This window comes from Dermacentor variabilis, unplaced genomic scaffold (genome assembly GCF_050947875.1).
Source record: "Dermacentor variabilis isolate Ectoservices unplaced genomic scaffold, ASM5094787v1 scaffold_12, whole genome shotgun sequence".
NCBI lineage: Eukaryota > Metazoa > Arthropoda > Arachnida > Ixodida > Ixodidae > Dermacentor > Dermacentor variabilis.
Genome location: NW_027460280.1, coordinates 29,602,343 through 29,629,324, shown reverse-complemented (window position 1 = coordinate 29,629,324; position 26,982 = coordinate 29,602,343). Strand labels below are relative to the sequence as shown.

At 47.2% G+C, this 26,982-nt stretch overlaps 1 protein-coding gene across 7 annotated transcripts in view; it reads right to left on the bottom strand.

The window, feature by feature from the left end:
• Positions 1–26,982, bottom strand: part of LOC142566388 (uncharacterized) — an 88,860-nt gene that overhangs the window by 25,221 nt on the left and 36,657 nt on the right. The window contains exons 2-3 of one of the 7 annotated variants that reach the window (XM_075677355.1): positions 10,100–10,769; positions 4,372–5,144 (exon numbers count right to left, since the gene is read on the bottom strand). The exons of the other annotated variants lie outside the window; for them this stretch is intronic. Coding sequence (XP_075533470.1) covers positions 4,801–5,144; positions 10,100–10,112 — 357 coding nt within the window. The 5' untranslated portion in view covers positions 10,113–10,769 and the 3' untranslated portion in view covers positions 4,372–4,800. Of the gene's footprint in view, positions 1–4,371; positions 5,145–10,099; positions 10,770–26,982 lie in introns of those variants that run through there. 7 annotated transcript variants of the gene reach the window in all.

The window sequence follows — 26,982 nt, the reverse complement described above, 5'->3', positions numbered from 1 at the left end:
ATGATCAAGGTGGGGGAGGGGGGGGGGTCCGCGTAGGACCGAAGACAGCCCGAAAGCACACGTGGTAATTAGGAGCAAGGAGTGCATTTTGAACAATGACTCTTCCTCACATATCTTCTCTTACCAACGTCAACGTCACTTTATTTCAGCATCCACCACAACGAGCACAATGATGCTGAAGGGCGTATAGGTGAAAAGCCACCTACACCCCATTTGAACTCAGAGGCAGCATGATGCAGTAAGCAACAGTTTCTGTTATAGTCTGCTCACTAAATAAAGTTACCGCAGCAAATACTTTGAGCACAGACTTACAGTATGAATATTGATAAAAGAAACAAAGAAAAGAAAACGTCACTCAAAGAGAAAACGAGAAGAAAACTGAAGAAAGAAAAAAGAAACACATTCGTCAGAAAAAAACATGTTAAAGCAACCACGTGATGAAATTTTGCTTTCACAAATTAGAAAGTACTTAGTATACTTGGTAGCTGTGTTTTATCCTTTGTTGACCATAGCTTGTTCATGAGAAGGAGATTTTCCAGTTACCTTTGAGGCATGTGTTATGCATATATGTTCAAATTAAATTTTCGAATTTTACGTGCCAATACCACGACATGATTATGAGGCGCGCCGCAGTGGGGGACTCCGGGTTAATTTTGACCACCTGGGGCTCTTTAACGTACTACACCCAATGCACGGTACAGGGGTGTTTCTTGCGTTTCGCCCCCCATCGAAATGCTGCCGCCGCGATCCGATCCCGCGCCCTCGGGCTGTGCAGCGCAACGCCACAGCCACTACGCCACCACGGCGGCTGCACGACAAGATGACACCTGTCGCTGTATGCAGCTGTCACAATATGCCGAAATAAGTTGCTGCTGTGTGGTGCATTTTTGCTGTACAGTCACTACGGCAGAGCAAGCGGCAGGTCAGTTGTTTGGCTGGCGAGTATTCAGAAAGGAAAACAACAGAGAAATCGCAGACCACCAGAAATGGGGAAGCGCCTTCTTGATTGCAAAGCGGCGCTTGCCCTATATAGAGGACACTATTACTCTATACCGTTTTTCTGTATCTTATTTTTATGTAACCTAGTTTGATATGTCTAACTAGGAGGTGTAAGGTTAAAAGTAATAGTTTATTTGCACATAACCTTTTTGACAGCAAAATTAAATTTGGGGAGTCACGCCTGACCTCGCGGCATGCTAGGTCCTATCGCACTCAGTATGAGCTCAAGGCGCGACCGCTTTACAGGAAAAGTGGGCTACATCGTCGTTGGCGTGCATGCAGCGATTCACGCTTCTTTCCCACATGCAGAACGCCAAGCATCCGCAGCGAGATGCCTGGTGGAGCGACCGCTTTGAAATGCGCTTTCGCGTTGTAGCTCATACTATATATATAGTGCGTCATAATAGCGGCTTTGTGTTTCCTTCTAATGGAGACTATGACCTGAAGTTCAAACGTTGCAGTGTGTATATCTATCTATCTATCTATCTATCTATCTATCTATCTATCTATCTATCTATCTATCTATCTATCTGTCTGTCTGTCTGTCTGTCTGTCTGTCTGTCTGTCTGTCTGTCTGTCTGTCTGTCTATCTATCTATCTATCTATCTATCTGTCTGTCTGTCTGTCTGTCTGTCTGTCTGTCTGTCTGTCTGTCTGTCTGTCTGTCTGTCTGTCTGTCTGTCTGTCTGTCTGTCTGTCTGTCTGTCTGTCTGTCTGTCTGTCTGTCTGTCTGTCTGTCTGTCTGTCTGTCTGTCTGTCTGTCTGTCTGTCTGTCTGTCTGTCTGTCTGTCTGTCTGTCTGTCTGTCTGTCTGTCTGTCTGTCTGTCTGTCTGTCTGTCTGTCTGTCTGTCTGTCTGTCTGTCTGTCTGTCTGTCTGTCTGTCTGTCTGTCTGTCTGTCTGTCTGTCTGTCTGTCTGTCTGTCTGTCTGTCTGTCTGTCTGTCTGTCTGTCTGTCTGTCTGTCTGTCTGTCTGTCTGTCTGTCTGTCTGTCTGTCTGTCTGTCTGTCTGTCTGTCTGTCTGTCTGTCTGTCTGTCTGTCTGTCTGTCTGTCTGTCTGTCTGTCTGTCTGTCTGTCTGTCTGTCTGTCTGTCTGTCTGTCTGTCTGTCTGTCTGTCTGTCTGTCTGTCTGTCTGTCTGTCTGTCTGTCTGTCTGTCTGTCTGTCTGTCTGTCTGTCTGTCTGTCTGTCTGTCTGTCTGTCTGTCTGTCTGTCTGTCTGTCTGTCTGTCTGTCTGTCTGTCTGTCTGTCTGTCTGTCTGTCTGTCTGTCTGTCTGTCTGTCTGTCTGTCTGTCTGTCTGTCTGTCTGTCTGTCTGTCTGTCTGTCTGTCTGTCTGTCTGTCTGTCTGTCTGTCTGTCTGTCTGTCTGTCTGTCTGTCTGTCTGTCTGTCTGTCTGTCTGTCTGTCTGTCTGTCTGTCTGTCTGTCTGTCTGTCTGTCTGTCTGTCTTTTAATAGACCCACTAAATGATTCGTACAGCATGAAAAAAAAAAGAGGGAGAGAGAGAGAGAGAGGGACGGTCATGCAACTACAGAAAATCTCGACGCATCGACGGACAGCGTCTGTCGCTACTTTCGTAACGTGAAGCTAAGTGTACTCGTACATAGCCAGCGCGCTCCTATACAAGCCCGCACTGTACGAACACAAGGAGTGAAAGCACGCATTCAAATGGGAACCGTAGAAGTGTGGAAACGTGACATTTATTTAGTTCCAACCCATTCTTTTCGATTGACAACTCGACCGATCTTAGGTGATATAGGTCTCGACAGAAAATTTGAGTGAAATGTATCTTTACACACTCTTTTCAACAAGTGCGGCTTTCATGAGACCAATCGTACACGAATGGATGCTGCGCTTTCCAACATGAGAGCACAGCAAATCCAACTCGCAGTGAATAACAGAACGCCCTCAACTAGCGAGGCGGAGAAACTAGTTTGGTTTCTCTCGGTTGATTGGCTACTGCCGTGACTTTCGGGCGCGCGTTTTTACCCAGCAGAGTGACGTCGCGCGAGCGCGAGAATAGAAGCCGGATTCAACGTGGCGTACGTGGCTGCATGCCAGGAAGCAGATAGCGCTGCCGTTTCGACACGCGCCGAGCGTCGCCTTTTCCTCAATGGGCCGCTGCAGCGTGCCGCACGGCATGTGACTTTGCGCACGTTGAGCAGTGCGATGTGAAAGAGGAACTGATAAAACGGCGGTGACGTGGGGAAGGTTCACTGGCGAGTGCCATGCCGTGGAATCAGATGCTTTGTTCTGAGAGCGTAATAAATTTGGCAGCGTACACTGCATAGAAGGGGCTTCATGTCATAGCAACATGGCAACCGAGCCCACGACTTTGTGTACGACGTGCATGCGAGGCTGCGGGGCTCCCCAAAGCATTGATAACCGAGACCATTTGAACAAAAGAGGACACGGAAACGCTGCCGTGAGCACAAAATGGACCAATAACATTTGCAGGACCGAGGCGCAAACGTCTCATTGCATACATTAAATAATAATAAAAAAAAGATTTGGTTAGGCTTACGGCTACGGCGATGATAGCTCCTTCAATGCAGTAGCTAACATCTTCAGTTAAATCCAGGAAGAATGAATACTCCTTTAACGAAAATTCTGCAATCGTGGAGTATTTAACGCTCCTTACGCGATCACCTGCCGCGGTGGCTCAGTTAGGGCTTCCGCTTATGTCACTGGTTTGATCCCCAGCTGCGACAGCCACATTTGGAAAGGCGGGAAATACAAAAACGTTTGTGTACAGTGTTTCGGCTGAAAGTTCAAAAACATCAGATGGTCTAAATTAACACGTAACCCTTGAGCCTCTAAAGGTCGTCGGCTTCGTGACCCACTGTGCAGCTTCGGGACGCACGGTGCTTTTGATCACCGCTTGTTCTCAATTAAAACAACGACGCCGCTCTGTCGCATTTCGTTTGCAGGTTCATTGGACGCGTCCCAAATCTGCCCACGGCAACCGATTCCTACCTGGAAGATATCACAAACGAACTTTTTCTTCTTTTGCGAATAAAATTACGCACACATTGTGCAAGAAGCGTTCTTTTTCCGCTCTTGCTATTCCTGATTTGAGCTAGAGCCAAAACACGCACGTGATGTCATCGTCGCTTATGCGACGGCTGCGTCATGAGGGAAAGCTTGCCAGGTGCACACACGTCGCAGTGACTATGACGTGTTCAGAGCCACGCTTTTCAGCAAGAAAGTTACCTTCCCGTAATGCTCGCGGCACCATGCATGCTCAGAGAGTTCGCTAGTTAATCACGTGTTGCCCCCACCCCATTCTGAAATCACTTTGTACACTGTTGCGTTCTCCAGGGTAGCGCACCCCACCGCTACCGACAGTTGTTGCGACGCCTGGTTCTTCAACCTCGACCGGCGTTACTATTGGGTATACCGTGGCGTTGTCGGCAGGCTGCAGGCGTCCGGTAGACCATGGTGATCAGGCAGGGACGAGACGACTTCTAGTGCGAAACTTGCACGGTTTATTCATTGGTTGGTGAAAGATAAGAAGAGAATGAAGTGAAAAAGTCAATTGCGGGGCCCTTTAAATAGGCCCACTAAAATCGTAGGCGGGACCTTGCTCACGTCAACGTCACGTGACATGCACTGATTCCCACGGTGCTTGGCGGCGGCACCCACTTTCCCAGAACGATGTTTTCCCAAGCTTGCCTCTGTTGGTGGCAACCCGGGGGTCCTGGGGATCGCAGGCAGCTGATCCCTTCTCTTTCGCGCGTCGCTGGTTCGCGGAAAGGGCTTTCACGCACACACACAAAGGGGCCTGTGAACACTGCGAGCGTCAGCTAGCCGGCATCCACTTGAGAAAACCACAGCAAATTAGGAATCCACCCTTCGTTTCGGTGAGGCACGGTGGTGGAGCATCCTTTTCTGCCCGGGGAGTTATACGGCAACCGTAACAGCATCTCCATCGGGGGAGGCAGATCCCGAGGCGTAGGGACCAGGAGCCACTGGGCGAGGGATCGGCGTTTCAGTAGCAGAATTTCCCTCAGGGGTGACGAACCCTTGGTTCGTAGTTGGTAGATTCCTGGGCGTCGTTCATCAGTCCTTGTGGCGTTCTTGTGCCTTTTCTCCTCGGTCCGGTCCGGTGAACTGGACTTGCAAAAATGGTCTCGCAACTTTTCGTCTCCTGTTTGGGCAAGCAATCACCCCAGATGAGTGCCGGACCTACACCCACAAAGCGGCGAGCAGAATGCTACCCTCCCCCAAAATACACCAGGCTTTACAAAAAAAAAAAGATAAGAAAACCCGCTACTGCTTTCAAATCCCTATCGCGCGTCCTTCCCTCCTGAACACTACAAACAGTCATTTCTTGAAAACGTTAAGACGTGGTCACTATAATCAGCTAACAATCAACTACAACTTCGCGATAATAAAAAAAGCTTATGAAAAAAAAATACCAACGTAAAAATTCCACGGAAACCCGAGTAGCATGAGGCTTTCGTTACTATAGGGGCAACGACTCAGACCGTCGGCATTGCCGTTAAGCTTACCATTCTTGTAGCGAATATCGAAGGTGTACTGTTGAAGAGCCAAGCTCCAGCGCAAAAGACGACCGTTTTTCGTAGGCATGGACTGCCGCCATGTGAGGGAACAGTGGTCAGTCTCTATGGTGAACCTTGAACCAGCGATATAGCAAGCTAGCTTCCGCACCGCCCATACTACGCAGGCGCATTGCTTTTCTGATGCACTGTATGCCTCCTCACGAACTGAAAGCTTTCTACTGGCGTACAGTACAGGGTGTTCGTCTTCGTCATCTCTCTTTTCCCAAAGCGCCACCTCCATACTCCTGTCGCTGGCATCACACTGAAGAATGAATGGCGTAGAGTAGTCGGGCACGTTCAACACTGGCTGACTCGTTAGTGCTTTCTTCAGCATACTAAAAGACTTTTCTTTTGCGTCATCTCAGTTGACCATCTGCGGTTCTGTTTTGCTGAGAGCATCTGTTAAAGAACTTGCAATCCCGGAATAACGCGGGATATATCTTTGGTAATAACCTGCCAAGCCAAGGAATGACCTGATGTCGCGCTTGGTCCGCGGTTGCGGGAAGTTGTCTATTGCTTTCAGTTCAACCTCGGAAGGCCGACGATGGCCTTGCCCTATTACGTAACCTAGATAAGCTACCTCCGCGCGCCCTAATTGGCATTTGGGAGCCTTGACAGTTAAGTTGGCCTCTCGTAGACGACACAACACGGTTCGCAGGTGTTGCATATAGTCCGCCCATGATGATGAAAAGATTGATATGTCATTGAGATACGGAAGTGTAAAGTCCTCCATTCCTCGTAGCACCTGGTCCATAAGGCAAGAGAAGCAATAGGGAGCATTCTTCAATCCAAAACTCAGGACTTTCGGCCGAAAGGTTCCCATCGGGGAAATAAATGCCGCAAGCCTGCTTGCGCTCTCGGTCAACGGAGCCTGTCAGTACCCCCTGATTAAATAGAACGTGGAGATAAAATTCGCACTGCTCACTTTCTCAAGCCTTTCCTCAATATGAGGTATTGAGTAGGTCTGGTCCTTCGTGATTAAATTGAGCCTGCGGTAGTCGATACATGGTCGTGGCTCCTTTCCTGGGACCTGTACCAAGATAAGAGGCGAGGTGTAATCACTTTCTCCTGGTTCTATTACACCTAGCTCTAACATCTTGTTTATTTCAGCGGCCATGACTTGACGTTGACGAGGTGAAACGCGATAAGCTTTCGAACGAACTGGGTCCGATGAGGTTAACTCTATATCGTGAACGATCGCAGTGGTCCTGCCAGGTGTGTCTGAAAATATGTATTTAAATTCAAACACGAGCTCCCTCAGTTCGGCCCTTTGATTGGGGTTCAACTCCGCCTGCTCTACTAGCTTGTCAATGGTCTCGTGAATGTCTTTTGCCCCCTTTACTGACGTTAACTCCGGAAAGCCGACAGGCGTCTCCTCAGGTTGGTTAAGGGACATGTTCACAATGGCCTCCCTCTGCGGGTAGGGTTTAAGTAGATTGCTGTGGTACACATGTAGTGTCTTCGTTCTCTCGGTACCGCGATTACGTAGTTTGTTTCAGATAATTTCTTAATTATGTCAACCGGTCCTTCCCATTGAACCTGTAGTTTGTTTTTCAATGAGGGTTTCAGGATCATTACCTTTACCCCAACTTCAAAGCGTCTCGTTCGAGCCGTCCTGTCATAGTAATGCTTAGCATTGCTTTGTGCCTTACGCATTTCCTGCCCTGCTAATTCTTGAGAAGTGTGCAGTCAGTCTAACAGCTATGCCACAACTGAAGGATCGTCCGCCCGGCCTTCCCAGGCTTCTCGAATAATGCGAAGAGGGGACCGAAGGCAACGACCGCAAACGAGCTCCTAAGGTGCAAAACCTGTTAACTCGTGCGGTGCAGTTCGAAGCGCGAACATTGCTGCAGGCAAGCAAACTTTGCAATCGGCTTTCTGCTCATAACAAAATGCTCACAAAAGCCGTTTCATGATTCAGTGGACTTTCTCTACCACGCTTGACTGCGGGTGGCACACTGAGCTATGAATGATTCTAATACCGCACGTTTCCAGAAACGTCGAGGTCAGTGCGCTCGTAAAGACGGATCCTTGATCTGAGTGGATTTCTGCGGGAAACCATACTCGCGCGAAGACAGACAAAAGCGCGTTGACGATCTACACCGGGTTTAGTTCTTTGAGAGGCACCTCCTCTGGAAATTTCGTTGCGGGGCATAGCACAGTGAGAATATGCCGATAGCCAGGCTGCGTTGCAGGAAGTGGTCCCACTGTGTCAATGAGCCGGCGAAACGGCTCCGTGATAATGGAAGCAAGTTTCATTGGCGCTTTAGCCTTATCTCCGGGCTTGCCTATGCGTTGAAATGTGTCGCAGCTTCTTACGAATGCTTCCACTTCTCGAAAGCAGCCGGGCCAGTAACATTCCTGCAGTAAGCGGTCCTTTGTTTACCGAATGCCAAGATGCCCTGTCCAAAAGCCCCCGTGAACCAGGTGCAGGAGCTGCTCACGATAGGGATGCGGCACCACGAGTTGGTCGAATTGAACTCCCTTTCGATTGGTGTACTTTCTATAGAGGATGCCTGACCTCTTGAGGAACTTGAGGATCCACTGGACATTCGTACACTGCCTTGGTCTCGAGCTCCCTTGCCTTGGAACAAGTTAAGGCTTGCACTATTCCTTCACTAAACCCGATTCCCCTGCGTCGCAGCAAGTCCTCAGATTTGTTAGAAAACAAATATGGATACTGAGGCGGAAGATGTGCCGAGACTGCGGCTTCAGTGTCCAGTACTCCAAAAGGGCATTCGATACGAATCTTTGCCACAGGGAGACAAACACATGGAGGCTTCTACGGTTTGTCTTATCGAAGCACATTCTCCTGTGAACTGGCTTTCCTCTACGTACGACGGATGCACCACGTCCATTGTGGCTGCCGAGTCGCGAAGCACCCGACACGGTTTGCCGTTTATGATAAGGTCTCGAATGTACGGTTCAACAAGTTCAGATTTTCCTCGTTACCATTTAGTGACATCAACACTAGTTTGGGATTTTTGCATCCCACGGAGATTTGCCCCGTTTGCTGGCAGTTGTAGCAAACTACTCGTCTCTTTGCCTCGAAAGCTTTCTTCTTTTGCCTTTCTGCCCTCCGTTCGGGTGGCTCCTCCTTTCCCTTGCTGTTCTCGTCACTAATTTTCACCGAATCTGACCTTTCCTTGGATTTATACTGACTCGACTTTGACCATCGCTTTGGCTTGCCGGGTCTGTATTTATTCATCTCCTTCTTAGGAGCTTCGTTGCCTTCGAACGTACTTCGAGTTACGTACTACTCAGCGAGATTGGCCGCTCTCGTGATAGTGTCCACGCCTGGCATATCCTGAACCCAATACTTGATATTTTCTGGCAGCCGGTGGTAGAACTGTTATAAAGCAACGCACTGCATTATCCTTTTGGAGTCGCCGAGTGCACCCTCTTCTCTGAGCCATTCTTTCAGGTTTACCTCCAAGGTCTATGCAAAATCGGAGTATGACTCACTTTTCATCTCGACCTCCCTGAATTTTCGCCTGAATGCTTCTGCTGATAATCTATACTTTTTAAGCAGACTCGCTTTGACTTTATCGAAGTCCTCTGCTTCTTCTTTCCCCATACGGGCAATGATATCAGCTACCTCACGTGGCCGCAGCATAAGCAAGCGTTGCGGCCACGTGTTTCTCGCGAATTTTGCCTTCTCACGCGTGCGCTCAAACTGCACCAGAAAAAGACCTATTTCCCCACCTACTGCGTAAGGTGCCATCAAGTCTGTCATTCTGCGCTCGCTTTCCCGTGCCTCTGTGCTATACTCTAAGAACAGTTTACACGCTTTGGCGTGCCCCTTCGGCCACACAACGATAATCGTCATCTGCCTTGATGCGTTTCCTTTCTTTAACGCTGCGAGCCCGGAACTTTCCAGTAACGAACGGCATGCGCGTTATCAGAAGAGGCCCTCCAAAGGGTGTAAACAGTTCTATGCTGATAACGCGCGTGCCGTTCGTTACTGGAAAGTTCCGGGCTCGCAGCGTTAAAGAAAGGAAACGCATCAAGCCAGATGACGATTATCGTTGTGTGGCAGAAGGGGCACGCCAAAGGGTGTAAACTGTTCTTAGAGTGTAAGTCTTTCAGTATTTTGAGCTTTCAGGTGCTCAATCCCTAGGCGCTTCATTTCGAGTGCGTCGCGTGCAACATGGTCGCGCTCTTCTTTTTCTGTTGTGCTCTTACACTCTTCCTTTTCTTCTAGGCGCTTACGCTCTTCCTCCTTATCCGGAATGCTCTCTGGGCATTCCTTCAGTTCATCGTCGTCTGCCCCGGTCGCTTTGATCGCCTCTATGATCTCCGGCTTTCTCTTTGATTCGGCAATTTGGAGGCCCAACTCTCCGGCCAAGCTCAGCAATTCCGGCTTTTTTAGTGCCTTCAAGCTCATGGCTGCCCTTAGTGCTGCTAACTCTTCACTCTATAACAACCTCGACGTACTCAAAACTTCCGTCAACGGTTAAAGAAAAATCACTGCTCTGTACTTCTAAAAAAAATACGTAAAGCCAAGCGATATCTTAGTGAAGAAAAGCCGTGCACTCACCATATGCAGTCATGAATCCTGACACCTTAGTTCCTTCCGAACGTTGTCACCAGGAGGAAGATGTGACGATGTCTTAGATGTCGCCCAAAGTTGGGGTCTCCAGGGTAGCGTATACCAATCGCTGCCAACCAGTTGTTGCGTTCTCCGGGGTAGCGTACCCCACCGCTGCCGACAGTTGTTGCGACGCCTGGTTCTTCAACCACGACCGGCGCGTTACTGTTGGGTAGCGTGGCGTTGTCGGCAGGCTGCAGGCGTCCGGTAGACCATGGCGATCAGGCAGGGACGAGACGACTTCTAGCGCGAAACTTGCACGATTTATTCAATGATTGGTGAAAGATAAGAAGAGAATGAAGTGAAAAAGTAAATTGCGGGGCCCTTTAAATAGACCCACTAAAATTGTAGGCGGGATCTTGCTTACGTAAACGGCACGTGACATGCACTGAGTCCCACGGTGCTTGGCGGCGGCACCCACTTTCCCAGAATGATGTTTTTCCGAGCTTGCCTCTGCTGGTGTCAACCTGCGGGTCCTGGGGATCGTAGGCAGGTGATCCCTTCTCTTTCGCGCGTAGCTAGTTCGCGGAAAGGGCGTCTGGTTGTGGATGGGCGATTGGTCCATTCTCCCAGTTGACGTCTTCACGAGCGTGCCCCTGCTGGTGGCAGCCCGCGGGTCCTGGGAATCGTAGGCAGCTGATCACTTCTCTTTCGCGCGTCGTTGGTTCGCGGAAAGGGTTTTCACACAAACACACAAAGGGGCCTGTGAACACTGCGGGGTGTCCGCCAGACTGACATCCACTCGAGACAACCATAGAAAATTAAGAATACACTCTTCGTTTCGCTTATGCATGCACACAGATGAAGGGGCCTGTAAGTACTGCGGTGCACCTGCCAGACTGGTAACCACTCGAGACAACCACAGAAAATTAGGAATCCACGCTTCGTTTCTATGAACCATGGTGGTAGAGCATCCTTATTGCCTGGAGTGTTACACGCCAACTGTAACAACACATGGCTTTTTATTATTATTATTATTATTATTATTATTATTATTATTATTATTATTATTCTTATTATTATTATTATTATTATTATTATTATTATTATTATTATTATATGGTACTTAAGAGATGTCATTTCGCCGATTACTCCTTCTCACAGACATATGAAAAAAAATGAATTAACCTAAACGTAATAAAATTAAAACTCAAATCCAAATCACAATAACACTAAGTCCAGTCACATAAGTGCACTAATGCCACACTAAAAGTGAAAGTCAACTTACAAACACAGCAACACAAAGTCTAGGAACTCAGGTGCCCGAAAGTAGACACAAAGTCCGGTTAAATAACTACAGAAAACTCAGGTCACGCAAGAAAGCAAGGATTAGATTCAAATCAAGGTACGTGAATGCAGGCGTCCAAGTAGCCAAAGTTCCGCAAAAGAAAATCCACTACAGTGAGCTTATTACAGATAAACACTCACCTCAATAGTTTCCTAGAATATTGTTCGTTTCTATAGAAATCTTTGGAGGGCCAGTAACGCTCCTCTTTACGATGAATATGTTGGCCAAGGACCTAGTATCCTCCCGAGGCTGAAGGGCCTGCGGTCTAATGCCACTAAATCATGTGCTGAACATTGCCTGTGTGTGTCGTGTCGTGGATATTCTAACAGAAAATGCTGTTACGTCCTCATCCGCGTGGCCACAAGTGCATTTCGGACTATTAGTTCTTGAAATTTTATGTAGAAAGTGTTTCGTGTACCCAGTACCGAGACGCAGAGAGTGAATAAGTGTTCCAAAGGGTCTAGCTGTATCCAACGTGGACGGGATTTTAAATTGAAGTGAAAGGTCAATGCGTAATAAATCTGAAGATTTCGAGTTCTGATCCATGTCGCTTTACAACCACGCGTGCTGAGAAGCTGTCTTAGTATATGCCGCAATTCGCTTTGTTTTAGAGGGATACCATATGTGGCGTTATTAACATGCACTTGTCCCGCAGCCTTGTCTGCTTTAACATTTCCAGGAAGAGTTCAGTGGTCGGGTATCCATTGGAACATTATTGTGCATCATGGCATGACGGCCTGGTCTCTAGCACGTGGAAATCCAGTCGCCTTGTTCCACTCCTCAAGCCTGGCAAATCTCCACTGGAATTGTCATCTTACCGTCCGATAGCACTGACCAGCTGTGTCGTCAAGGTAATGGAGAGAATGATTCTTACACGATTAGAATGGTACTTGGAATTTTACGACGTCTATCCAGAGGTAATGGCTGGCTTTCGACGCGGACGCTCGTCAATCGATAGCGTTATTGACCTTGTAACATATGTACAGCACGAGAAACATCTGAAACGAATCAATGCGGCCTTATTCCTTGATGTTAAAGGTGCGTACGACAATGTTGATCATCATGCGATTCTGGACGCCTTAGAAGCTGTAGAGTTTGGTGGACACGCCTTTCGCTGGATACGCAGCTGTTTGAATGGAAGATCTTTCTCTATTTTGACTGAAGACGGACCAAAGCCGTCTAGCTATACCAGTCGTGGTGTACCGCAAGGCGGAGTACTCAGCCCGACCCAGTTCAATCTGGTGCTCATGGGTCGCGCCGATTCGTTACCACAAACCATTCAGCTCTCCGTATATGCAGACGACATTTGCATATGGACTTCAGTAGTGAAACGTGCACAAGTCCGCGCACGACTTCAGAAGGCTTCGTTGGCCATTTCAACATATCTAAGAAGGCAAGGCCTGGAGCTTTCCCCTGAAAAATGTGCACTCGTTGCTTTTACTCGCAAAGCGATGGCCCCGTATGCTTTGTGGATTAATGACCAAACTGTACGATAAAAACGAACCTACCCCTTTCTTGGCGTCATCAGTGATAGCGACTTGCCTTGGAGCCCTCACGTCTCGTACGTGACAAAGCGTTTGGACACCATCGTGGACCTTCTAGCGTTTCTCGGCGAGAAGTCCTGGGGCGCAACAGCACCATCAATGTTGCAACTACATAAAACACTGTTTTTGGGCTACCTGCGGTACAGCTTACCTGTACTAGGAAATACTTGCCCTACAAATATACGCAAACTCCACAGTGTGCAAGCACAAGCCCTCAGAACTTGTCTTGGTCTCCCCAAAACTACGTCATCGATTGCGACAGTGGCCATTGCCGGAGACACTTCTTTGACAGTCTACATAGATACAGATGCCCTGAGAGCACACATCCGACACCTGAATCGGATTCCCTCCCACCATCTTGCTTGCTTGCCAGCAAAGAGGCCAGGTTCAACTTTTGTCAAAAGTGTTGTAAGACATCAGTCCTACTTGCCATCACAATTTACGCCTGCTACACGATTATCAGACTCATTGTGGTGTCTGCACCGGCCACAAGTGCAATGACAATTCCAGGCATCAAAAAGAAAGTTGGAGCGCCGTTGCAAGCTTGGAAACAAGCAACTTTGGAACACATTCACAACGTATAGATTCCGGCAACATGTCTACATAGATGGTTCGGTAAAACTCAACAGCTCAGCTGCTGCAGTCATCATCCCAGCAAAATATGAAGAAATCAAATTAAAAACTTCATGTGTGACCACATCGATGGGTGATGAACTTTGCGGCACTCCGTGCTGCACTTGATTTCATAAATCAGGAGCCGCTACAACAATGGACAGCCTCTAGTGACTCCAAGCAGCCCTTCAGTGCATACTAAGCCCAATGTGCCACGGACCCAATGAACAAGTGGCCTCAGAAATTCGACACATGTATCATCGCAGCCATGACAAAGGACACAATATAATCTTTCAATGGCTTCCAGGACATTGCAGCATCAGCGGGAATGACCACGCCGACGAAGCCGCCCGATCTGCACATGAAAGTGGTCAACATGTCTTGATTCCGTTTTCGCGAACAGACGCTGCGGCTGGGCTGCGATTGATGTCCCGTGAATGCACTTTGCCTCTGTGGGACTCGAACGCTTTCACCATGCGTCGTTTGCGTTCGTTGTCTCAGGACATACGGATGCCCATACCGCCTGGGTTACCACGACGTGAACAGACCATGCTGTACCGTCTGTGGCTAGGCGTTGCGTTTACGAACTCGTATGCTTTCCTTATTGGAATGGCAAACCGCCCCATGGGAGCCACATGCAACATCGATGAGACGCTCGCATATATTATCTGTGTCTGCCCGCGATATAGTGTCCAGAGACAAGTGCTGTGCACAATACTGGACCAGTTGGACAATCGTCCACCATCAGAACTCAAAGCTTTAGGTCAGTGCTCCCACAGAACATCCGCGCTGAAGGCCTTACTCGCATTATTAAGATTCTTACGGTCTACGGGGCTTCACGATAGACTTTAAGAACGCTGCCCCCTACCGCTCTGTAGTGTACGCGGTTTCTTCGTGCTCGTCTCTATTTCTCTCTATCTCCCCCTTCCGTTCTCTTTCTCTTTTTATCCCCCTTCACTCTTCCCCCCGTGCAGGGTAGCCAACCGGAACTGCTTCTGGTTAACCTCCCTGCCTTCTATGCATCCTTTCTTTTCTCTCCCTTATTGTGCGATTCTCTTCACTTGCCTTCGCGAGTTCCTTTAATGTCTCGTAAGCTAACGCCATGTTTTGCGAATTACTGATGTCACCATGAAGTGACGAAAAAGCTGCCCGCTAGCCACAAAGTATGAGCCATTGTGTCCCTTTTTGCAGTGAATTTATGTATCGTAACAAAGACAATACAAAAAGCTCTGCTGTAGTTGACGATGTCGTGTCAGACATTTTAGACGTCTGTATTCGTTTCCGTTCTGGAATGACAAAGGCAGCTGTAGAAGAATTTGTTAGACAAGAACCGTCTGTATTCGCTTGAATATGGTCAGGGTATCGAAAGTACATCTGGTATAACGAGAGTTGTGCTGCGAGCATAAACGTGTTTCGTTTGCGAATAATTCCTTCGAACGAAAGTTCAATTTTTTGGGGCGACTAGTCGCCATGGAGGGTAGGAGATATCTGAGATCCAAAATTCGTGAGGTGGTAGTAGATTTTTCTGCACCTGGGTCACCGTATTGATGTTCGCCCTGTCTCTCTCAATAAGGAAGATGACGAAGTGTGCCACCAGCGGACGTGAACTCCTCAGGAACCCGCTTTTTCGTCTTAATTTGTGAGTTTCCTCGCTTGACCTCAGCACTCAGTAGCCAAATTCGGTCGACGACTTCCCGCCTCACCAGGCGGGAGGACTTTTTGGCCTCCAAGCCGTACCAGCTGCTCCCACGACAACCGAAGGAGTTGGCAAAGAAGGGACCCCGTTCGTCCCAGTGCTTGTCTGATGCGAGTGGAGAGATGAATGCTACTGCAGAACAACAAGCGCCCGCTGGGCAACCGGCTGGCAGTGACCACTTCAACCCAAGTGCGACAACGGATGCTGACCTCTAGACGAACTCTCCGAAGAGGGCACGTAGTGACGATAATGAGCCGTACAGCGATGCCACAATAGTTGAAACCGCCGACATGGAAGCGGAAGACAGATCTTTCACAACGGTGACGTACAAGAAATCACGCCAAGCGGGAATACCAGTGATTTTCAAGCTCACCGACCCGGAAGCGTCGTTTTGGAAAGTGAATCCAAACAAGTTGGCCAGTGAGATTATTACCACTGCAAGAGAGAAGGTACAATCATTTCGTGTAAAGAGGGAAGGTTACTTTTCCGTCAATGTGTCTTCTCTCGCTGCCTCTACGAGACTACTTGAGATAACTCATGTTGCTGGCCTTGCAGTGGAACCATACGTGCCATCATCGTACACGAAAAATCTAGGAAAAGTAAGGCATGTTTCAATTCAGTACACTGAGGACCAACTACTTGAGCACCTACAAGATAGCGGCGTCATTTCCGTTAAGAGGCAGACCAGATGGCTCCGGCGAGAAGATGGAACAGTGGAACCATATGCACTTCGGAGCGTCATCCTACAATTCTTGTCTGACAAACCACTGCCAACACGCGTCCTACTTGGATTCACGAGTCATCCAGTCGAAGAGTATTTAGAACCTGCAACTCGGTGCTACAATTGCCAGCAATTTGGCCACGTTGCTAAGTCCTGCCATGGCCAATTGCGATGCAAGATATGTGCGGGAGCGCATGATTGTAAAGCCTGCACCTCTAGAAATCAACCCAAGTGCGCCAACTGCAACGGAGACCACACAGCTTCATACGCTAGATGTCCCAAGCATCAAGCGGCTTAATTGGTCCGGTGACAAGAAATGTTACATGGCCGGACGCCGAAGCGAGGCTCACCTCCTCCGAACTTAGATGCTGTCAACCCAGTGAAAGCATCTCCTCCGTTACAATCAGCAGAGCGCAAGAAAACGTATGCGATGGTGGCTAGTGGTTTACAGGAGATGAAAGGCAAACCAAGGAGGAAAGAGAGCCAAGGAAAGACATCGCCAAGTGTGGTCGGCCGCCAACATGAGTTTCAGCAGGCATTCATCCCTTTGAGAACACAAGCCCCTGCGAGTGTCTCACGTAAAGCGGAATCATCTGAGCAGCATATGGTGATGTCTATGCTCTTTGCTGCGTTAAAAGCAATTCTGCAGGCGTTTCCTGTGGCAAACAACCTTCCAGAGGTGAGCGCTGTTCTTTCGTTAGAACCGCTGGTACTACAAAAGTAGCTCACAACATAGCATAATGGATCGCCAGATGGATAACTTTTTTCGAAACACAACTGTATTTTAATGGAATGCAAATGGTATTCGATCTAAGAGTGCAGACTTCAGGAAGCTTGTTTCGCAATTCAGGTTCCCCGTTGTGTATCTTAACTAAGCTGGGGTAGACCGTAATTTCCGTCTTTCGAACTACGTAATATACTCATCTTCACGAACCGAACCCTAGCCGAACTATGTTATGTGTCAGACGCGATCTACCTTCCTGTCTTCTCTTCTCCTTGGACTCTGACGTGCCTGAGTTCGTTGCCTGTAAAGTTCAGTTTAAAAAGCTGCTAGTGACCATTGTTTGCGTTTACACGCAACCAGCATCGCGCATTACTGAGTCAACTTTCATGCATTTCTTTCAAAGGATTCAAAGACCAGGTCTTCAATGCTCATAACGTTACCTGGGGCAGTAGCCACACTCATGCTAGAGGCAGGTCTCTAGAAAAGGCTATAGACTCATGCGGCCTTATTGTGCTCAATAATAGATCGATTACATTCTTAAGAGGCTACAATTACGCTAGTTGTCTTGATCTTACTATAGCCTCCACTGACCTTATGCGCGGTACTAGATGGCGCACAGATTATGAGACACGGGGTAGTGACCACTACCCGATTCTCATAGCACATTCCCTTATGCATCCGGCAAGATCTCCCAGAGTAGCTAAACTTACTAATTGGCAACAATTTCGAGAATATAATTCGGCGGTACTGAACCAAGCAAATGACGTGGACACGTTCATGTCATCGGTACTAAGTAATTACTCCAGGGCTACGCGATACACAACTGTTCCGGAGGGACAAAACAGTGTCGACACAGACTATGAACGACTCCGAGCCGTTAGACGGAGAGCAGAGCATCGGTTTCGTCGTTCCGGATGGCTTGGAGATTATCAAGAAAGTCAAGCTGCACACAGAAAATCTAACCGGAACATGCAAAAACTGGGACAGCAATGGTGGTGTGAGTTCTGTACATCACTCACCCCCTTCACTCCCTTGCCGAAAATTTGGATTTTAATAAACGCCCTTGGCCATCCGGTATAACAATGTAGTCCCTTCAAAAGCCTTGCTACAACTCTTGGCGTATCTGAACGCGAAACTGCAAACACGTTCTGCACAACCCTAGTAAATTTCGCAAATACTGTATCAATTCAAGATCAATCTATCTTTTCGCTGCAGCAACAGATTGAAAATGCTTGCAATTTACCTGATACCCAGTTGGATATTCTGTTCTCTCTAAAAGAACTGCAGAACGCTCTCGCGAAGACACGCCAATGAACAGCGACTGGTCCTGACAACATCTCTCATTGTACCTTGAAAAACCTTGGCTCAACAGGCACGTCCACTCTCCTACACGTCTTCAACAAGATGTGGGAGGAAGCACATGTTCCTATGAGTTGGAGGATCACTAACGTAGTCCCATTCGTCCCATTGCTAACACCTGGCAAAACATGTACTCCTTCCGTCCTGTTAGTTTAACGAGCAGTGTTTCAAAGGTGATGGAAAAGATGATCGATATTAGACTGCAATGGTGGACAGAATCCAGCAGTTGTCTGCCAGATCAAATGGCAGGCTTCAGAAAACGCAGATGTACAGTGCATGGACTGCATCTTTGACTTGGTATCGTTTGTTGACCACGAGATTAGCTGTGGGAACATTGCTGTTGCTGTGCTTATTGATATTAAGAAGGCCTTTGACTCGGTTAGTCACCTTCACATTCTACTTGGACTCTCAACTCTCGGAGTGCATGGCCGAGTTCTCAAATAAATCGCTAACTTCTTGAAAGACAGAAAGATATATATGTAAATACAAATGACGGCCAAAGCGACGCATACACCATAAACAAAGGAGTTCCGCAAGGAAGTGCATTAAGTCCAGTTCTCTTCAATGCAGCAATAGCAGGTTTACCAGCAGTACTTCCAGCAGACATAAACATATCTATGTATGCTGATGACATTTGCATATGGACATCGAACAAGTCTCTAGAGGTTGTCAAGCAACGGTTGCAGGAAGCTTTGAACGCAATAGGTGGTTATTCAAGAGAACGGGGCATGAATATATCTTATGCCAAATCAGCGCTTCTGCCTTTCACAAGAAAAAAGGTTAGAAATTTTAGTCTTTCAACAGATGGCCATGTGATCGAGCTGGTTCAGAAACATCGTTTTCTCGGCGTGATTTTAGACCACCAGCTTCGATGGACTCATCATTTGACAGCCCTGGAGGACCAAATTAGTTGTGTTGTATTCTCCGCAGAATCGCAGGCACGAAGTGGGGTGGAACAACTGCATCCCTGCTTCACGTCCACTCAGCACTTGTGCGTCAGAGGATTGCCTACTCCGCCCCTATATTGCACAAATTATCTGCGACGTCCCTCCATCGGCTACAGCTATTGCAGGCTCGGAGTTTACGAGTGGGCCTAGGAGTCCCGCAAGCTACTTCCAGTCACCTCAATATTGCAGAAACGCGGGAACCGCATTTCACAGTGATTCGCAGCCTGGAAACATGCCGACATCTCTTCAGAATTTCTACTGAGCATTCTGCGCACCCCCTTCTCTCTCTGATAGAAAACCGCCCGGGTGCACAGATACACGCCTTGTTTCAAGTGCATAACTCACGACTCCCACGATCACTTGCTTGGCACTCCGACCTCTGCTACCCACCATGGCTTCTGCAAGCGCCGAAAATAGAAACGTCAATCGAAGGGATTAAAAATAAAAGCGACGTTTCTACATTAGCAGCAAAACAGCGTTACATCACCTATTTGACAAGTACCATGAATCTATTCACGTCTACAAGGACGGTTATGTAGTCAAAGAAAGTGCGACTACAGCTTATGTTATACCATCCTTAGAGGTAGAGTGCGCTTGTCGACTAGGACACACGTCGTCACCAACAATAGCGGAATTAGGGGCAATTCTCCAAGCCACTCATTTTATCAAAAGATATGAGACACCAACAAAGTGGATAATTTGCACGGACTCCTTATCGTCTTTAGCATGTCTTGAAAATATTGATGACAGCCAGCCACACGCACGAATAACATACGCAGTACTGAACAGTTTAACTCAGGCTAATGAAAGGAAACATGAAGTGATATTACAGTGGGTCCCGGGCCATGGTGGTATAGCAGGCAACGAACTGGCGGACTCATTGGAGAAATCGGCCCATAAAGATTCAGAAATTCAACTCATCCCTTTATCACCAATGGACACAGCACGGATATTGAGGGTACTAAAGAAAGACTTGTGTATGTCAACATGGTTTAATGAAAACACTAAGGAATCAATCCTTTACGAAGTAGACCCTCAACTCGAATACCAGCTGGATGTACAACTTTCTAAAAGTACCGAGACACTAATTAATCGACTGCGCCTTCGGACAGCATACAATAAACATTTCCTACATCGCATCAAACGGGCTCGTTACCCGGCTTGCTCCTGTGGTCACGACGATGAGGATGTTCGCCATCTACTCCTCGAATGCCCCATATACGAGATGCAAAGACGGCAGCTAGAACAAGAGCTACACTCCATTGATTCTCACCGGCTTTTCTCACTCGCAAAATTGCTGGGCCCATGGCCATTGGAAATAGCACAGCGAAAAGCATTGAACGCATTTGAACATTTTTATGAAGACACAGGCTTCCTTAACAAATACTAAGTATTGTACTGAATACACGATGTCACTATAACGTTCTTCTATTATTTGTAATTGTTAGTGCTTGTATATTACGTGTTATAGATTTTTTTGTGCGTGAATTATTTTAACACTGTAATTCCTCATCTGTTTATATGCTCATCGAAGTCTACATCATGGCCATTTGTGTTTGTTTGTGACTTTGTTAACGAACTCATTGTGGTGCAACTTGCATTGGACTTTTATACTGCTATGTTCATGGGCGTATAGGACTGTGTTGTTGCTTTCTGACCGTATGAAGTGATTTCTTTTCATTTTCCTAGACATTTTTTATATTGTTGTTTCCGCTAGGAGAAAAGGAGTAGCCGTCACCATTATAAGGTAACTACGCTCTTTCTTTTATTTTCATTTCAATAAAAAAAGTGCAATTGCTAGTGCGTGCCTTTTATGCTGCACTGAAACACGAAAGTAGTGTCGACATGTTTCAACCGTCCTCATGATAGGAAATGGAGGATGACGTGTCTCAGTAATTACTAAGGAGCTTGAGGGTGCTCGAGGAACGCCTAAGCATGTTCTACGGTTCCAGCTATTAATCGTTGAAGTCGCTCTTTTGATGAACGGGACATTCCATGCAGAACAGGTGAAGAATATGCTATCTTTTGCTTTATAAGTGCGTTATGTACTTTAAGTAGTGATGCAAACGACAGTACCCATGTCGTACCTGCTACGCGGTGAAGAACATTATTTAGTTTATTTATTCTTCGAGTGAGAATTAAAAAAAAAGCTTTTTCTGTCTAGTATAACCCCCATGAAATGTGTAATGTTTTATAATGTCTAAAGGTTGTCCCCTAAGGTACAGCTAAAAGTCTTTTAGATATATTCTGGTGAATGGGAGCACAGCCGCCTTACTGTAAGATAGTTCCATTCCTGGGCGCTATAACTTAAAGCTATTAATAAAGGGAAATCAGACATCTACCCGTTTCGTAGCAATTGCTACAAAGGAAACCCAACGGGTTTTCCCTTTATTAATTACTTCTCTTCACCTTGCGAGTTTCCGCAGAACTACTACGTCATAACTTAAAGCTATTCCAAACTTTCTATTCCAATTCTGCAATCAGCCCTCCGCGATTGATCAAAAACTTTTTTGAACCAGCCCCACTTCGCCTGTCTGTCACGCGACGTCATGAAAACCACGATAGCTCCCCATCTGATATGACGCGTACACACTGATTATGAATGATTCGACCGACCAATAGAAAAATAGTTATTTCTGATTCGACGCCTTCTAGCCATTAGCCTTCGGCTATGGGTCAAAAAATTTTTGGGCTGCACCCACTTCACCTGCCTGTCACGCAACGTCACAAAACCGCGACAACTCACCGCGTCAAAGTGACGTGTACGCGTTAAAGACGCATTAATATGCCGAACAAAACTGAATTTTTTTTCTGAATAGCCGCAGGCTGCCTCGTTCCGAAAGGAATAAAAAATGGCTGCCGTCGATCGCTCAAGTACTGGCTACTTGGACATGCCGGAGAGCATGGGTTTATTTGCGTACAATAAAGCTTTTTTTGCGTGGCCGTGTAACGTTATCGAGCACTTTCGGCATGTTTATGACCTCGCTCTGCCAGCTCCGCTTTGCTGAGGATCAGTTCTAGCGGCATTCTTAACCTTTTGTTGCATGCCGCCGCGATTTTCGACCAGCCACCACAAGCTAAGGAATATCAGACCAATCGCAGACGTCGGCACCACCCTCTTCATGCGGTTATCGATTTTCAGTGCACTGGCTCGGCCTATCGAATTCCTCTCCACTTGAGCGTGCTTCTCGCCTCTGGTCAGCCAATTAGATAAGACGAGCCGCTCAGTGTAGACAGTTTTATTCGTTTTTAAAGCAAACAAAAGTGAACTCCTATGAACGAGGAGAGCGTTTGATTGGTCTGTTCAGACAAACCTGCGGGTGACCGCCCGATGCTTGCGTCGGCGGTTACGCAAATTTGAGGTCAAGAGATTGGAATAAAAACATATTGGAATAGTGTTACGTTATAGGGTCCCTCTCTCCTTAAGAATTTGTCCACGATGTTTAGACCTTCCTACAAAGTTGACTGGACAAGGCTTGCACATGAACCAGAGGCCCAAATACCAACATCCGCATATACAGAATAGTGTAGGGCAGGTGGAACTCTCCACGGTAAATACGCCATCACACAATTAAACAGAAACGTACTTAAGACACTGCCTTGTGGGACTCATTGAATGAGATTATGAGAGGGAACTTTTTCCTTCGCTTGTTTGAATAAATATTAACATGCCATTCAAGAGGCTGGATGTCCACCATTCCAGAGACTCTCAGTTCTAGCATGCCACACAATATATGAGCACGGCTGACTGTGTCGAAGCCTCGTTTAATATCTAAAAAAACCGCTATTGTGACATTTCGGCTAGCTTGTTCATGTTCAACATAGGCCATCATCATCATCATCATCACCAGCATCATCATCATCATCATCAGCCTCTTTTATGTCAACTGCAGGACGAATGCCTCTCCCTTCGATCTCCAATTACCCCTGTCCTGCGCCAACCGATTCCAACTAGCACCGGGCAAATTTCCTAATTTCGTCGCACCACCTAGTCTTCTGCCGTCCTCCACTGCGCTTCCCTTCTCTTGGTATCCATTCTGTCACCCTCATGGTCCAACGGTTATGTAAGCGGCGCATGACATGACCTGCCCAGCGCCATTTCTCTTAATGTCAATTAGAATATAGGTTATACCCGTTTTCTCTCTGATACAAGCCGCTCTCTTTCTGTCTCTTAACGTTATGCATAACAATCTTCGTTCGATCGCTCTTTGCGCGGTCCTTGACTTCTTCTCAAGCTTCTCAAGACAATCTCCAAGTCTCTGCCCCATATGTCAGCATCGGTAAAATGCACTGATTGTACACCTTCCTTTTCAATGAAAATGGTAAGCTTCCAGTCTGGAGCTGACAATGTCTGCCGTATGCGATCCAACCCATTTTTTTCTTCTATGAATTTCCTTCTCGTGATCAGGGTTCCCTGTGATTAATTGACCTAGGTAAACGAACTCCGTCACAGACTGTAGAGGCTGACTGGCGATCCTGAACTCTTCTTCCCTTGCGCTATTGATCATTATCTTTGTCCTCTGCATATTAATCTTCAACCCCACTCTTACACTCTCTCTGTTAGGGTTCTCAATCATTTGTTGTAACTCGTCTGCACTGTTGCTGAATAGAACAATGTGATCGGCATATGTAACGGTATGATAACATAGGTAACGATATCCAAAATTGCATCCATGGTGCATCGCCGCCTTCGAAATCCTGTCATGAGATCGGTGAGTGAGCGAAATAACTTTATTGGAGGTCCGGCGAGGACGCGAACTCCTCGGCTTCTGTTTGCTCACACCACCACTGCAGCCTAGTATCAATCATTTTCTCCTTGACCTTGCATAAACAGCTCGTCAGACTCCCAGGACGAAGGGACTCAAGAGAAAGAGCAGTTTTACCAGGCTTCAATATAGGTATCGCACGTGCTGCTTTCCGACACTCGAAGACACACTCCTTTTTTCCACAAGTCAATGAGTAACTCCAAAATTGCCAATCGACCATTAGGTCCCATGTTTTGCAACATACTGTATGTAATGAAACCTGGACCTGTAGCCGCCTTTGTCTTACAAGACGCAAGTGCACATTTTAGCTCAATCATAAAGAATTCGTAGTGTTAATTGTACATGCTGTGACTGAAAACACGCAAGAACTTTTTGTTTTGCCATTTCAACCGAACATCGAAACTCAACACTAGTAATAGATACGCTTGTTCTAGCTATAACTTTGCAGAATTCGTCAGCAATCACTAATTCTGAAGTATCCTTGGCTATTGCGAGAGCACGAAATAATTGTGTTTGAACAACAGGGTCGCTTAATGCACGAATAGTCATCCATACTCGTGTAACTGGTGTCAGGAGAGACAACGTATTGCAAAATTCACGCCATATTTTTTTCCCTAACTTTTGTAGTCGTCTCCGCATGACTGAGTGGATTTGCTGCGAATTTCTATACGCTTCTATATTTCCACGCCGGTGATAAACTCTTTCTGCTTTTCTTACAGATCTCGAACGTTCTTATTCTCCATCAACTGATGTGTACTCGTCAAGAAGGGGCACTTGTTTTGTACACATTTTAATTGTTTCTTGTATCGCTGATGGGAGTTTTTCTACGTCAGCTTCACAATCCACTCGGCTGTACAAGTGTTGACGAAAGGGCTGCCCCTTTGTTATATCCACGTATCTTCGTTTCGCGGTACTTTTTAATCATGGATGTGATATAAGAATTGGGAAGTGATCGCTTCCAAGTGTTTCTGCGTCTGTTGTCCATCCAGCATGGGTAACAATATCATTAGAGCTCGTCTTTGCAACTGACATAGCGATATCCATGCATAAACGTCCCAGATCAATCATTCAATACACAGATTGCATCTTTCCGCGGCAAAATGAACGATATTCCCACGAGCATCACAGTGATTACTCCCCATGTTACATTGTGTGCGTTAAAGCCCTCGCGTATGACAATATTTGATTTGGTGATGCTAAAAATATTTTTAAAATTATCATTGGTGATACGTCTCGATGCTTCCAGGTATATGCTTGCAATTATGCGCGCGAACACACACATACACGCACACGCACAATGCGCACATGCGATAGTCAAAAGCCTCGTAGTGCCGCCGAAGCCGATTCTCAAAACGTGCTGATATTAGCAAGTCTGAATTCATTAGCCTCTTTCTTTTTTCAGTGTAAGTTCACTGCCTCGGCTCGGACTCGAACCTACAACGCAGACATTACTCATAATGTCTTGCCTTATATACAGCCTTATCCGCCTTGACAAGTCAGAGAAGTAGGTAGATACAGTTCCACCATTCGGTGCCAGAAGCAAGTTCAAGAAGGACATTACTGAGTGCAAAACTGTTCAAAGAACTCAAAACTCAGTTCTCCCTATGGGAATGTAGAAACATACGCCCACTTTTCGAGCTCGCGTTCAGACATTTTGCCCTGCCAAGGAGTAGGCTAGATGTCAACGGGAACATAAAATCACGACGAAACTGTACCACGAATTTATAAGTACGTGCACTGTAGGTTCACTGTGCCTCTTATAATAGGTCAGTCCAGATTTGTTCGACGTAGGCCAGTACGGTGACGGGCTGCACTGCACAAGGTCGACAGTTCAACACCAAGCCCTGACTCCGTCATTGCTACGGGGACGAAAATCTACGCTCGTAATGAAATTTTGGGGTGTTCTCAACGCATGCCGGAAATGAGCCCTGAATAGGACCTTCTACTGCGCCGGGTCACCGATCGTGTCGCTTCAAATCCTCGGGGCTGTGGTTTCCATTGTCGGAGGCATTTCGTAATAGCGGCCTCGTAACCCGGTACGTGGCGAAACGCGTAGCTGGCGTCGGCGGTGGCCAAAGAACGCGCTCTGCGTTCGTCGTCCTCCTTTCGGCCGTCTCCCCGCGGTCGCTGACGAAACGAACGAGTCGAGCCACTGCGAGAGGTTAGCGGTGCCGGCACGGAAATGAATGCAGGCGCGCTTTTGCTAGGTTGGCCTTTGGACAACGCAAACAGCTTTATTATACCTAAAGCGCTACCTGTGTCATGCAGACCTTTAAGGGCGCGGAAATTGAGAGAGAAAATAATGGCGGCAAACTTCCCAGAACAAGGCCGCAGCGTCCTTACCGCTAGCAGTGGCAAAGTGAATTGGAGGCGAGGCTGCCGGTAACAGCGTTTTCCAGCACGTACAGCAGCTGCAAATGTTTTTGTGCGGGGCGCTTACAGAGGTCGGAAATACGGCCGACGTGATCAGTTGGCCCAGCTTCGAAAAAAAGTTTGCTCATGGTCGTCATGTTTCTAAACATCACATTGTGGGATTTAACGTCCCATCTATTTTCGGCGACGCCAGTGGCTGCTTCCAAAGATAAGCCGATGGCGATACGCAAGTGATAAGTTGTATATTTGCGGTTGTCTCTTTGCGAAGCGCGTCCTTGTCTTTATCTATATCTATACAAGGATGTATAACCCACTATACAGTTATGGGACGTTAAATTCCACAATTCAATGTTTAGAAACGATCAACTGACGAATAAAGGCGATCTATTTTCTTGGAGATGGTCGCGCGAAATTTTCTTTGTTCATACAGGGCCACATTTCCAAGTTTCGCCGTTAGGCGGCGATATTCATAGACGAGTCTATTAGCCCCGAGAACGACCTAGAGGGGCGCTGCGAGCGCCGCTCGCGTGACGTCAGGGCACGGACTCGAGAGCGAAGCTGAAGACGACCAGCGTCGAGCAATCCGCCTGGCCGTTGAGGCCGTGAAGCCTCGCCGTCCTCAACGAGCGGGAATTGCTTCGTCCTCCCCCCCCTACCTGCGTGCAGGTTAAGAGGCGGGCACCCCAGCTCGGTGGAATAATAAAGTTTTCAATCAATCAATCAATCGCGCCTGTCGTCTGCTGCAGTTCGGGCGGTGTACGGGGGCCTTCTGCAGTGTTTCCGTTTGTTCGCTCTCGTTCCC